Consider the following 15,329-nt stretch of genomic DNA (forward strand, 5'->3'; position numbering starts at 1 on the left):
ATTACAAATAACAGAGATGTTTATCATCAAGAGGTCTTTGAGAAGAAACAAGCGGCTGAGCGATGGATCCTTATTAAGGTTTTGATTCGTAAAAAAGTTGATCACCCCATTGACAGGTGGACTACAGAAATTCCACAGCCCTTGTGTCGCTGCTTAAAGAAGTATCAAGCCTAACTATGTTTTAACAAGACTCTCTTGTAATCATTTAGTTAATTATTTATCTGGTGTTATTTTTCCATGGTTTATTCACTGAATGCATTTGAATTCTTGTTCAGCTGGAAATAGATTTAGTGAGAGGAGACCATGTTTAAGGAAGAAAAGAACATACAGGCATTTGAGGATGAAACGGTCCTCTTTCCCCTATACACACAGTCACACACACACACTTAACACACACTCACATACACACTCATACCCTTGCACACACTCACACATATACATACACACACAGACAATGGAGCACTGTCCTTCAAAGTTTTACGGGAAAATGATTTTCTCCCTAGGATTCTATGTTCAGGCGAGCTAACAATGTGTGTGAAGGAAAATAAAAAATAGTTTCAGACAAAGAACTGAGAAAATTTATTTCCTGTCCCCCCACTTTCTTAGGAAATTACTCCAGAAAGTACTTCAGCAAAATAAGAATGTAAATTAAGAAATAAAAAAATGTGGGATATAAGAAACAGGGGATCCAACTCTGGAGAATAGTGGGGACAGCCCAGGACACTCTTGGGTGACAGACCTGGAACAGGAGAGTGGGGAGCGAGGCTCTAGGATGGAGGGCAGCAGGAGAAAAGTGGAGAGAACAGAAAGTGGTGCAGAATTCCAGAGAAAGCTGAAGGTTGACAATGTTGAACTTCACCCGAGCCCCGTGTTCAGAAAACAGCAATGGTTAAAGAAATCACCCTACTCTCTATGTCCTTGGAAGCAGCTTACAGCAAAGAACCGCCTTTCCCCAAATGGCTTAGAAAAGATGCATGGGTACCCCCAGGTTTGCCTACAACAAGGTGGACACAGAGGCCCAGGGATAGTGCCACTGAGAAGAAAGCTAATTTTCATTCATTACCCGGACATTGAATATTATGAATTATGAATATGTACATAGTCATAATTATGAAATGCTGTTTACTGGTTTTTGAGTTTTATAATCAAGCAATGAACCAAGCAGAGAGGACCTGGTTGTGCCTGTAGGACATTTAGAAGTTAAATTTAACTAGCTCTTCCAAAGAAAAACTGTAGCTGACTAAAGATGGGACATGGAGAGGGAAAGTGATAGGAAGGGGGGAAGCTCTGGCACTTGGAAGTGTCACTTTCATCTTCACAATAAGAAAGAAGCTGAACAAACTGAAAGCCAATGGCTTTTCTTGGTCCCATCAGAAAATTGAGGTCACAGGGCAAAACGTCACCCCAAAATCTGGAGAGATGGCTGAACATAGAGAATTACAGCCAAGATCTGCTCTTCCTGGAGCAAAGGCCTTTGGAGCTGGTAGGAACACTTAAGTGGTAACTTGAGCAATGGTGGGGGCTGTGTGTGGACTAGTGTGAGACTGAGAAACCCCTGGGGGGCCCAGTCTTAGGGACCCCCTACTTTCATGGGCTTTACCTTCAAGAACCCCAGTAGGTTATCACAGTGGAAATCTGAAGATGGTCTCCTCTTGGCTCTGGCAGGGGAAGGGGAATAATAATCCTTGGGAAATATGCCCAGAGGCTTTGGCGTAATAATTTTCCAAGGGAAAAGAATTTACCAGAGCCTTATCCCATCTGGGGGAAAGGCAGTGAGCCAACTCCAGCCCCCTCTAGACTTCCTGTCTCATCTGAGGGAGAAAAAAAAGCTAAGAAACATTTCTGAAGGTTGCAGCCCAGGGACTCAAGCCCACTGAAAGACTGAGATTTCATCATAAGAGTATAGAATCTTTCCCCTCCCTCATACCTTACCACCGTATCAAGCCAGCTCCAGTATAACAACAGTGGGTTACAAAGGAAAGAGCTGCAAACACAGACTCTATTTAAGGAGGAGTTCCTAGGGAAGCCTAAGGAAACAGGAGGGACAAAAACAAGGACACTCTAGGAAATCCAAGCCCTTGGCACTGACAGCTACAGCAGCACTAAACACAGCCCACCTCCTGCCTGAATTAACATACAACCTCATGTGAAAGGCTTGCTTACCTCAGTTCCTATTACCCAGTGTGTCATGTCTGGCTTTCAACAACAGTAAAGCTGCAAGGCATGCTAAAAGGCAAGAAGAAACACAGTCTGAAGAGACAGCAAAGCAAGCATGCGAACCAGTCTCAGACATGATGTATTTTGGAATTATCAGACAGGGAATTTAAAGTAACTATGATTACATTGTAAAGGAGTCTAATGGAAAAAGTGGACAACACATAAAACAAATGGCTAATGTAAGCAGGGATGGATACTCCTTCTTAGGAATCAAAGGAAATCCTGGAAATGAAAAACAGCATAACAGAAATGCAGAATGCGTTTAATGGGCTCATCAGTAGACTGGACATGGTTGAGGAAAATATCAGTGAGCTTGAATTATGTCAATAAGAAAATTCCTGAATTGAAATGCAAAGAGAATAAAAGAGAGGAAACCACCCCCCCCAGAGCAGAACATCCAAGAACCATGGGACAGTTTCAAAAGTGGAACATACTCATAATTGGAATACCAGAAGGAGAAAAAAAAAGAATCAGAAAAAAACATTTGAAGTAATAACGGCCGAGAATTTTCCAAAATTAATAATAGACACAAGGCACATTTCCAGGAAGCTCAGAGAACACCACGCAGAAAAATACCAAAAACTACACCCACTTATATCATATTCAAACTGCTGAAAACCAAAGACAAAGAGAAAATCTTGAAAGAAGCCAGAGAGGGGGGAAAGCATCTACAGAGGAACAAAGATAAGAATTACATGGGGCTTCTCATCAGAAATCATGCAAGCAAGAAGAGAGTGGACTGAAATATTTAGAGTGTGGAAAGGAAAAAATCACCAACCTAGAATTCCATAAGCAGTGAAATCATTCTTCAAGAGTGGAGGAGAAATAAATACCTTCTCCGACAAACAATCACCGAGGGAATTCATCACCAGCCACCCTGCCCTTCAAAACATGCTAGAACACATTCTTCTGAGAGAAGGAAAATCAGACGGGTCAGAAACGTGGATCTACCTAAAGGAAGAAAGAGCCTAAGAGAAGGAATAAATGAAGGTAAAATAATATCTTTTATTCTTAGTTGATCTAATAGATCACTGTTCAAAGTAACAATGTATTGGGTGACTACAGCAAATGGAAAAGTGACGTGAGTAAGAGCAATGTTACAGGGGACAGGAGAGAAGATTCAGGGACACTTAGTTTGTAATAAGGCACCTGCACCTCCCGTGAAGTAGTAATGTGTTATTTGGCAGTGGACTTAGGCTAGTTGTTCATGTGCACTGCAAACCCTAGAGCAACCGCTAACATTTTTTAAAGGGAGGGGAGGGGTGCTAGTATCCTCACCTCACAAGGAGAGGAACATAAGACCCATGCACTTAGTCATAGAACTTCCAGCCAGCACAGCTAAGGGACACCGCAAGTTAGAAACTGCATACAAAAGCAGTCCAAGGAGGACAAATCAACTCTGAGTTATTTGGGTTTAAAATTATAAGAGGATAGGACTTGCCGTTAAAGTGGCTTGAACGCACATACCTAGCTCCGTTCCTTCTAAAATGACAGAAGGCGTTTTTAAAAGGCATCAAACAGTGGTTCTTGGGATGCTCTAGTCCAGCAGCAGCAGCATCACCCAGGGCCTCATTAGAAATGCAGATTCCCAGGCCTGCTAAGTCAGAGAGCCCGAGGGAGGGGCCCAGCAAGCCAACCGAGTTTCTGATGCTGGCTGGAGTTTGCAGAACACCGGCAGAAAACACGAAGGATGGAGAGAAAGTGGAAGAAGACAACAGCTGCTGGGAATTTGATGGATGAGGGAGAACAGATGCGTCAGATTCAAGAAATCTCCTCCTGGAACCAACAGAAGGAACACGGAAGGGTATCCGATACACCCTGCAAACCCTCAGAGCCTCCAGAAGTGGGCTCCAGGTACACCTAGACATAGGAATGAAAGTGGGGCTAAAAGAGAAGGACTGGCTAAAAGCCTGCGTGGGACGCAATTAGACCCCGTGCCCCTCCTCAGACTCCCCAGGCTGGGTGCCTGGCCCCCACCCACCCACCACACACAGTGGAGGATCTGGAGAGGTGTTCTCTGCAGATGGTGTTTGTCACAGTTCAAAACAGGGAGGGTTCTCAGTGAAAAGAGGGGAGTTAAGTGAAAGCTTTTATACTGACTCTATTAGTTTCCTATGACTCTATAACATGATGCCACAAAGTGGGTGGCTTTAAACAGCACACATCTATTCTCTTACTGTTCTGGACACCAGAAGTTGGAAATCAGCTTCACTGGGCAGAAATCACGGTGTCAGCTGGGTTGTGCTCCCCCGAGAGGCTCTAGGTGATAATCTGTTCTTTGCCTCTTCCAGCTTCCGGTGGCCGCTGGCGATCCTTGGCTTGTGGCCACATTGCTCCAATTTCTCCCTCTGTGGTCATTTCTGGGTGAAATCTCTCCCTGACTCCCTCTTATAAGGACACTTGTGATCACACTGGGCCCATCCATATAACCCAGGATCACCTCCCCTTCCCAAGATCCTTAACTTAATCACATCCATAAAGTCTCTTTCCATATAAGGTGACATACACAGGTTCCAGGAATTGGGACTTAAATATCTTTGGGGGCATTATTCAGCTTATCATGCTGACTGTTGAAACTTCCAGCCTTCTGTTCCCAGTCAGCTCCCAGAGTGCTGGCAGCAGGAGACCAACAAGTCTTCTCTGGTTGGGTTGCCAGGTTTAGAAAAACAAAGAAACAAACAGAAGCCTAGAAGGATACTCAATTAAATTAGAATTTCAGATAAACAAAAATAATTTTAGTATAAATATATACCAAATATTGTGTGGCACATACTTATACTAAAAAAATATTGTTTATCTGAAACTCAAATTTAAATGGGCACTCTATGTCTTATCTGGCAACCCTAATGCCTGGGAAATCTGACCAGCCCAAAAGAAAAGTTTTAAAGATTCTGACATTGGGAGTCTTCCAAGGAAACTACCCACCAGATTACCCTGCCAAAGCAGTTCAAACTGAAGTTGACTAGCTCTACCCATCTGTGCAGAACTTTTAATCTATCTCTTAGTATCTCATTCTTAATAGGAGCATATTTTTGAGGAAAATGTCTAACATGGAAGAGAGCAGAAAAAAGCAACACTGAGGAGAGACTTCTTAAGTGAAGAAAACTTAAAAAAAATCTGTTCTTAATATCGTCAGAGACATGAACTAGTATATCCATGAAACAAGAACAGGATGCTATAGAAAAGGAATATTCTGAGAATAAAAACAAGTTCTGGCAATTTAAAATATGATAAGTATGATTAGCAGAGACAAAAATCTCAAAAGAAGGGTTGCGAACTAAAACTGAGGAAGTCTCCCAGAAGGTGGAGCAAGAAGAAAAAGAGATGGAGGACAGGGAAGGTTTAAAATATAAGAAGACACTCTGAGTGGCTCACTAATCAATAACAACAGGAGGTTCAGAAAGAAACAAACAGGAGATGAACTCTTTAATGAAGTAAATCAAGAAAATTTCTGAGAGTTGAAGAACATGAAAAGGGACGTCCAAGAAGACGAAGCTGACAGATTAGCTGAGGTGTCTGAACATACTGGAAAGAGATTTCACAAGCTGGGGTGCGTTGGGGGTTTAATTAGTGATAAGAACTACATAGAAACTGAGCAAACAGAAAAATTATTATTAACTCCAGGGAAAACAGAATGTTCTATGGGAAAAGAAAAGTGATCAGCTAGTCACAGTAATAGAAAGCCTGAATATTGAACTACACCAAACTGTGACACAGAAATATGGGGGGACAACGGGGTAAGTTTGCATGTGTCTCCACGGGGTGGTGGAGGCTGCGGGGTGAGGTGGTTGGTGGTTATGTGATGGGTGAAAAAGAGTTAAATCCGCATCTTCCTGGTAGGAAGTTGATAGACACTGCCTAGAAGTGAAAAATCAAGAAGTGGCTATATGAGCTTGTCACTTAGAACTACTGAGTTAAGTACCAAAATATACGAAGTAAAGCATTGGGAGTTATTGACTCTGGGGAGGATATGGGGAGGATGGCAGGGCAGGGGACTGCTGTTTTTAATAAGCCTTGCAGGACGACTTGACTCCTGCCCAAGTGCATGAATAACTTGGGTGAAATGAAAATAATGTTAAAAAAGGATGATTATGCTGCTGAGACACACCAGGAAAAGTTATGGATTTGTCAAGTTGCTTTCTTTTTGCTTTGAGTTGACTCAAACCCATTAGAACGTAGCCCAGCCAGAGGAGTATTTGAAGATTCATTCTTTTTTTTTTTTTTTTAATTGAGGTCACATTGGTTTATAGTATTATATAAGTTTTATGAGTACAACATTACAGTTCTACTTCTGTACACAGATAGAGGCTGAGTTTTTGGTGGCATGGAGGTTATTTCAATGCCGAAAGGCTGTTTGAGTGGACGGGAAAAGAAGAAATTCATGAAAGCAATGCGACAACTTGATTTTCAGTGCTGTAAGAAACGTATTGCCTCATCATAGAAAACCTGGTTAGAAGATCGGCCAGCTCCTCTTCCTTCAGAGAACAGCCGCACTCCTGCAGCAACTTCTGCATCTTGCATAAGGATATGTAGCCATTTTTGGATTTATCTAGTTTGGTGAGTGCCTTGCTGATATCTTGATAGTGGTCCTTAAGCTTATCCCTGAAAGAGAATGCATTTGAGACACACACTAAAACCGGGAAAACAAATAATTTCTTTAAAGCAAGAGTTCCATGATCATTCTAATGTGATGATTTGATGCTTCGTCTGACAACTAATTTTGAAGATGCTTTGCAGCCTTGATGTAACATTTACATTGAAAGGTATTCTGGAAAAAAAAATAATAATTTTTATCATTACCATTTTATTATTATTATCATTAGCAAAACTATGTTAGAGAAATTACAACCTTGTCTTTTTACTAGAATGGGTACTTTAAAAGTGGAGCCAAGCATTTAAAAGTACAGTGATATTACAGACACGGGAAATACACCTCCATCCTCTTGATGTAGACTCGTTGAGCACCTATCACGTGCCAGGTACTGCTCTAGGTGTCAGGATACACCTAGTGAATGAGAGAGGCCTCCTTAGAAGAATTTACGTTCTCCCTGGGGCAAGGCCAACGATAAACGGAAGACAACAGTGCCCTGCAGAGTGGGTCAGGGGTTAGCTGAGCACCCACAAGCGGGGCTGAGAATGCCCATGGTAGGGGGGCCTGCAGTTCCCAGTAGGGGGTGCAGGGGGACCTCACTGGGGAAGGTGACACTTGAGCAGAGATGGCAGGGAGGTCAAGGACCCAGTGGGGATTTACCCTTGGAAGACCTCTCTGGGCCCAGGGACAGCCAGCGCAAAGGCCCTGAGGCAGGAATGCGGGAGCGGGAACCAAGGAGGGCAGAGAGACTGGTCAGTGAGCGCTGACGGGGGCGGGGGTCCAGGTCCTTTGTTCTTAAGAAGCACAGCCCATAACTTGCGTGTATCAGTTGGGAAACCAGAAGCTGTGCTGTCTTCGTGTACCTTCTCCCATTTATTTTTCTCAACAGCCCTACAAGGGAGGAGGGTAATTATCATCCCCGTTTTATAGGAAGCAGATAGTGCCGGCCTGTGAGGCGCCCGGGCTCAGCCAGCTTTCCCCTGCTGGGACAGAGACAGCGTCCGGCTGTAGCCCCAGCTCGTGCTCGAGGGCTGATTTTCTTGGGAATGTGTTTCTGATTCAGTCTTTCAGGAAAATTCTTCCCAGACTTAAAAAAAATTATTGATAAGGGAATAAAAAAGTGTGGACATTTTTAGGAATAAAGTCATACACCTGACCTACAGGGGATGGATTATATTCCATAAACTCGCTCATCCAGGTCCCAGAAAGCTCTTCCTACCACACTAAGCACTGTGCCTGTCTGACTCAAGCTCGGCTGTGAGGTTCTTACTCAGGGAAAAGGATATGCCAGAAACTCCAAACACGTCTTTGCTGGTAATTGTCTACCACCTCCGATATGTATTTGTGGATACATATCCACAAATTGTTCCTTGAGCGTGCCTGGAAAAAATAATCCATAGCAACAGAGGAGTCAGAAATCAGAAGAGGGGAAGTTGAGGGAATATTTGGGGGGAGAGGGAGGCTTGGACCCTGAAGCTACATGGGTCACCATCTCCCTCCCCTGATGGCCTCCGGTTCCAAGCTGGCTGGTGTGAGTCTTCGAGAAGCTGATAAAAATGAGCTTCACTAACTGTCCGGGGAATGCATCCCAAGAGCAGCAACACCCTGGATTCCCTCACAGGTGTCCTTTGAATTCAGTCCCATCCTACAAAATGATTACTCGTGATCACAACTATTATATTCCACTTAATCCTTCAAAATGAAAGTAAATGAAGGTATAAAAAAAATCAAAACTTTTTTGAGATACATATTTTTAGAAAATTGAGGCATTCAGTATTTCTTGGACTGGTTTCCAGGCAGTGATTATTTCCTTCGCAGGGTAAATATGTGCTCAGAATAAGTGAGGATTCGGAGCTCTGATCACGCCACGCTGCCAAGCAGAACCCGCGTCAGCCCACACAGTGTCTGGTCCCTGATCTGGACAACGAGACGGAAGCGCAAAGAGGGCAGTGGCGCAGCCGGTGGACGGCCGCAGAGCCCCTCTCACACACAGCCGGGCCGGCACACTGGAGAGAACTGGAGAGAACCCTGTGCAGCCCGGCTGGTTTTGCTCCTGTGCCTCGCAATTTGCATTTGAGAACAGCCGGCTGAGCTTCTGCGGCTAGTTCACTATTGCTGGTCTGACTCTGGAAAATAAATATGGGTTTAGAAAAGGATTCTTCTGAATTTTTAAAATGTATTCAGGGCACTTCAAACAAAATTAAAACTCTTAGATTTAAGAGGCAAACATAAAATTTCAGTCACTTGAATGAACACGACCCCTGTTTCTTAATCTTATCAAAGCTTCAGTATAAATGAGGAGGTTAAAAGTCCTGGACACACTGCATCTGATGGGTTATCTGGAAGACCCACTGACACGAAAATTGAAAAGTGGGCCATCCTGAAGGGCAAAGTGACTTGACAATTTCACAATCTGACATCTTTGAGGAAACAGAAGCCGGTCATGAATTTTTACGCATCGGCTTGTCTTCTTTGGTAAGAGAGCGTGATGGTGGCAGGGGACCGGGTGAGTGTGAATCAGTTTTCGGAGCTTGATGATCTGAAACGCTTCGTCCAGTGGCACGTAGTTCTCCCAGCTACAGATCCATGATCGCACAATAAACAGAAACAAGAAGAGGAAGAACATGCGGACGATGCTGAGGATGTGAGATGCCTCCCAGAGCCTCATTACTCACAAGTGGCAGGAGAGAGGGAAGGGAAGACACGTGTGGGTAACGAGGCCAGCTCTGTCTGGGAAAGATAAATTCCACTTTTTCGTTACCTTTATGGCATGTTTGATATTTATACCAATCTTGTGCATATTTTTACTTGAAATTTCACCAACTCCATTCTCTGCCTTCGGGCTTCATAACTCAGTAACTTAGACATAATTCAGGGGTGTGTTCAAACTGCCCTTCTCTTAAATCCCATTTAGCCATTACGTTTCATCCCTGTGTGCTTGGAGTGCTTCTTTCCTCTGGGGATTCTTTAGCAACAGCTCATTCACTCATTCAGAGATGATGGGGACAGAGAGCTGAAGTGACAGACAGGAGATGGACAGACACACAGATGAGAGTGCCAGGGAGGTAAGCCTCTGGAGCGGGGAGCAGGGTCCCAGGCCTGGGGAGTGCTGGCGGGCGGCCACCCAGGACCGAGACTGATTGAGAAAGTCTGTCCCATCACTTTAGGGTCACATCAAATGCGGCAAAATTTTCTCCTATGTTCCTTTTTTAAATTGAGGCATAATTGACATATAACATTCTATTAGTTTCAGGTATACAACATAATGATTAGATACCTGTATACACTGTAAAATGTATAGTTACCGTCCATCACCATCCATAGGATGAGAACTTTCAAGATTTACCTTCTTAGCAACTTTCAAATATGCAGTACAGTATTACTAACAGTAGTCACCTTGCTGTACGTCACATCCCCAGGACCTATTTTTATCATAATGGAAGTTGTGCTTTTTGACCCACTTCACCCACTTCGGCATCCCACGCTACCCTCACCTCTGGCAACTGCCAATCTGTTTTCTGTATCTATGAGCTTGGGTTTTTTTTTTTTTTAAAGATTCCACATATAAGTGAGATCATATGGTTTTTGTCTTTCTTTGTCTGACTTATTTCACTTGGCATAATGCTCTTAAGGTCCAGCTGTGTTATCACAAATGGCAATATTTCATTCTTTTTTATGGCCGAATAATATTCCATTGTATATGTATGTACCACATTTTCTTTATCCATTGTTTTAGAATTTTAAAATATGGCATTAGTGACTAGTTCCATTAGTGACTACTTTTAAACTCTGAAAGGAATCAACGTGCAGTCCCACCACCCAAATACAACACGATACCTTCTGTGCAGCATCTTGTGGACAGGCACGTACATTTGGTGTAGCTCCAATCATGGTATACAGACTGTTTATTTATTTATTTATTTATTTTGGCCACACCACGGGGCACTCGGGATCTTAGTTCCCCAACCAGGGATCGAATCCGAGCCCCCTGCAGTGGAAGCGTGGAGTCCTAACCACTGGACCGCCAGGGAAGTCCCTATACAGACTGTTTAAAACTTCACTGCCAATTAGCCTTCTATCACAGACATTCCCACAGTGTCTGAGGTGATGGTTGAAACTGGCATACACCACCTCATATTCCTTGGGGCCATGCTCTGTAAGCCAGGCCCTCATCTGGGATTGACAGGTTTTTTTTTTTTTTTTTTTTTTTTTTTTGCGGTACGCGGGCCTCTCACTGCTGTGGCCCCTCCCGCCACAGAGCACAGGCTCCAGACACGCAGGCCCAGTGGCCATGGCTCACGGGCCCAGCCACTCCGTGGCATGTGGGATCTTCCCAGACTGGGGCACGAACCCGTGTCCCCTGCATCGGCAAGCGGACTCTCAACCACTGCGCCACCAGGGAAGCTGACAGGTGTCCTTCTGTTGCTGCTGTTGAAGACACACTGCAAGTCATACCTTCCACCTGCTAAACTGCTGGCCTCTTCCGCATTATTTCTTTGGGATAAAGTCCCCAAAGTTGAACTGCTGAGTTAAAGAATGTGTCTGTTCCTTCATTCATTCACTGGACAAATACTCACTGGGTGCCTACTAGGCGTCAAGCACTGTTCTGAACTGGGTGGAGACAGGCATGTCCTTGTGGAACCTGCATTCTACTTGTCCAGAGGAGGGGCCAGGTGCTTAGGTTAGTAAACACCTCAAAGGTTCAGTTCTCAAGGGTGGCCTGAGAGTGTGACTGGGTAGGGTGGGCTAGGCTTGTAGCTCTTTAACTCCTTTGTAGCTTTGTGACTTAGCACCGATTTCTAGAATCTACAGCAGTGAACGAGTGTTACAATTTCACGGCAGCTTTGCCAGCACTGGCAGGTACCACTTCAGAACAACCAGTGCTGCAGGGGTCAACGAGGAACGGACGCCGGCCCCCGGGCCGTGTGCTCACAGACTCACCCGGCTGGCGCGGCCCTCTCCGCTCTCTGCTCCTTCATCTCTTCTGGCACCTGCTGTGGCTTCCTGAAATGACCCATGAAGTTGAAATAATCCTTTGCGTAGGGCTGATGAATATCCGCTGAATAGTTAATCCCCAATTTCTGTAAAAATTCTTGGTAAGTAATGTGCCCTCTTCCCTTGGTGTCGTACCTTTAAAGACAAACAAACAAAAGCTTTGAAGTTTCATTAGGTCCCATGTGTTTATTTTTGTCTTTATTTCCATTTCTCTAGGAGGTGGGTCAAAAAGGATCTTGCTGTGATTTATGTCGTAGAGTGTTCTGCCTATGTTTTCCTCTAAGAGTTTGAAAGTTTCTGGCCTTACATTTAGGTCTTTAATCCATTTTGAGCTTATTTTTGTGTATGCTGTTAGGGAGTGATCTAATCTCATACTTTTACATGTACCTGTCTAGTTTTCCCAGCACCACTTATTGAAGAGGGTGCTTTTGTGACCGACTGGAGGGGTGGGATAGGGAGGGTGGGAGGGAGGGAGACGCAAGAGGGAAGGGATATGGGAACAGATGTATATGTATAACAGATTCACTTTGTTATAAAGCAGAAACTAACACACCATTGTAAAGCAATTATACTCCAATAAAGTTGTAAAAAAAAAAAAAAAGACAAACAAAACTCTCACCAGTGCGAGGTGCTCAGGGCTTTAACACCGTCTGCACTCCGTCTGCCTGGCTCCTCACACCCTGTGTGCTCTGCAGGCCTGCAGCACCAGCCTCCCCGGGGGTCAGGAACGCAGGATCCTGAGCCTTACCCCAGACCTGAGGTGAACCTGAGCTATCCATAGGCTCATCAATCAACAGGAAGGTCACCTCACACAAGGTGATCTTGGTCCACCCCAAGAAAGCAACTGGATTCATCCTCTGTCATTCTGTTAGAAATACGACTGTGACCACGGAAAATTAAAACCAACCCTTCCGTTCATTCAACGGTCTTTTATTGAGCACCTACATGTAAGAGGAACTATGCTAAGGTTCAGAAGAAAAGCCGTCAAAAAGCATATTCAATCTTAAAACTCAAATAAATGAATGCCACTTGATTCCAATTCCCCATTTTCTCTTTGAAGAGATGCCAATTACATACAACCAACGAGAGGGACTAGTAAGGAAAACAAGATAAGAATTATGTTATGTACCTTTTATGTCATTTTCTATTATTGGGATTTTTCTAAATTGTAATTCATTTTAAAAAAGGCATAATGGAGGGTTTTTATCTCCCAACAGCATTCAAATAGAATAGAATTACTTCAATAAAAAATTGTAAGGCAAATTGCCAATTTTCTTTAAAGAAAAGAAGCATTTATGTTCACGGAAAGATCTCGGTCCTCCTCTAACAGATAAGAATGGCATTTCCGGCGGGGCTTTTCCCAGATGAACTCAGTGTTCCGAGGGCTGAGGCGGTATTTGCACAATGTCGGGGGCTTCACGCTGCATCCGGCCGCTGTCGGTGCCTGTGGGGCGGAGCCAGGCGCCCTGGGCTCTCCTGTGTGAAGCAGGGCCCCCTCTGCTCTCCGCCGCCCACCAGATGCTGCAGGACCACACGCTGGCCGCCGCCCCGCACCGGGTCACCTGCGACCCTCCCAACTGAGTAACGACTAGGAGAACGGATTTACTTACCCGACTTTCCTGTCCTCCAGGGCTGGGGTGCTGGGTGGAGGCCGAGGGGTGAGAAGTTCCCGAGGCCCCCCTGCCCACCCCTCCCTCTGCGGCGCCCCTGGGCCTCGCGTCTCACCTCCACCTGCCTCCCAGCATCCAGGCCTGCTTTCGTCAGGCGCTCCGTCCTAGAAGGTGAGGAGAGTCCCCTCCTGCGACGGAGGGGCAGGGAGGGCGGCAATGTCTGAGACGCCAGCTCACCGGCCTGAAGTCGCTGGCCAGGTCCCGCCACCCACCCACCTGGGCTCGGTTTCCTCGCCTGGCCTGCAGCATGGAGGGGGCGGGCGCTCTGAGACCTGCTGGCTCGAATCATGCCCCCAGTGCTGTCGTTGTTACTAAGGATTTGGGAAGCCCTTCCAGACCTTTCCAGGTGTCCGTTATTAGTACGACCTTAGTGCCTGCGACCCCCAAAAGTACCATTCTACCTTTATTCAGTTTATTTTCCTTCTAAAACGAAACAAAGCGACCGACCCACCAGAGGAAGCCCAAGGCTTGTAGTGGCTTTATGTGCCAGGCAGCACGAAGGGCCAGTGCCTCTAGCAAACGGCTTCTCCTACTGCTGGTGACGAGACAGCTGCAGGAAGGAGAGTCTCGTTCTCCATCAGTGCACCTGGGAAGAGGAGGGTTGCCATTTCTTGAGCTCCTAGGGCGATCCCAGGGCCGTGGGTCTTTCCCTGAGCTGCATCAGGCCCGTGACCAGCCTGATGCCACCAGAGTGCTGCTGTGATGCAACTCTATAAAGACACCCCTAGAAGAAAGCTCCCCAAGGGGGCTCCCCACCGCTACAGGGGGGCTCCTGAGAGAACGTGCACAGACCACCCGCCTGACAAGCAAGGCCTGGCCAGCAGGGCGCCTCTTCTGGGACTTCTCTCTCGTCCTGAGGCAAAAGCACTGTATCTCCGCCTCCCCTGGATCCCTGTAGCCTGTGGTGAGGACCGGGGAGCGGGGTGAGTGCGGGTGGAGGCTGGGACCAGGGCCTGGTGTTTGCCGCTGCTATTCACCACCCAAAGGCTCAACCACATCCCACCTCTGCTTCCCCCGCTTCAGTCCGGGTCTTCCCTCCCTGCTCGACGGTGGGTTTCTCAAGGAGAAACCGTGCCTCGTTTATCTTGATGGGCGAACCCACAGTTCCCAGCAACATGCCTCGCAAAACTTCCTTATTGATACCTGGCTGCTGAGCAATGAACATGAAGGGCACGTGTCCCTAAGGAAGGCCTGCCATCCCCGCGGGCGATGCTCACGAGATTCCCAACAACAAATTCTCAATCGTGACACTTGAACTGAATGAAAAGACACTTCTTAATTACTTCATTAATAAAGATCATAAACATTCTATTCGCATCTCCAAGGAACGGAAGACCAGATTGCACAATTGCAACTAAAATATTGTTATGAATGTGAATAATAAGAGAGTTAATTCAGCTTACATAACCTCACCCTTCATCATATAATCCTTTGTGTCACATTAAAAAAAAAATCAACTTGCCTGTAAAGGTTGAATTTTAAAAGGGTTCAGCAACAGATGTGCCAGGAAAAACGTGCACATAAACAGAGGACCCATAAAAACTCGCATTTGCATACGGCAATGGCCACTAATTTATGATATAATCAGATTACGCTGCCTATCTATTGTACACACAGCAATTTGGTTGTACACATGATCTGAATATGTCCACATCGATTGCTGTGCTGAGAAAGTCTCACTCTTTCATGCTCAGTTTAGCACTTCTTACATAAATGACGGAAGAATCTTCCAGCACCACTGACCCCAGATTTAGAGGGTCTGGTGCAAGCCCCACTGACGACCCAGGCCCGCAGCAAAGGGAGACGTGGTCCTTATGCAGCTTGGACAGAGGGATTCTCTCGGGGACCACCTGTGA

At 45.5% G+C, this 15,329-nt stretch overlaps 1 protein-coding gene across 1 annotated transcript in view; it reads right to left on the bottom strand.

Moving 5' to 3' along the window:
• Positions 1–15,329, bottom strand: part of EFCAB6 (EF-hand calcium binding domain 6) — a gene marked incomplete at both ends in the record, with an annotated part of 231,404 nt that overhangs the window by 44,870 nt on the left and 171,205 nt on the right. The window contains 2 exons of the mRNA XM_079714428.1: positions 6,664–6,819; positions 11,750–11,938. Of these exons, the coding sequence (XP_079570554.1) occupies positions 6,664–6,819; positions 11,750–11,938 (345 nt within the window). The remainder of the gene's footprint in view (positions 1–6,663; positions 6,820–11,749; positions 11,939–15,329) is intronic.

The sequence above is a fragment of the Hyperoodon ampullatus genome, assembly GCF_949752795.1.
Source record: "Hyperoodon ampullatus genome assembly, chromosome: 11".
Classification (NCBI taxonomy): domain Eukaryota; kingdom Metazoa; phylum Chordata; class Mammalia; order Artiodactyla; family Ziphiidae; genus Hyperoodon; species Hyperoodon ampullatus.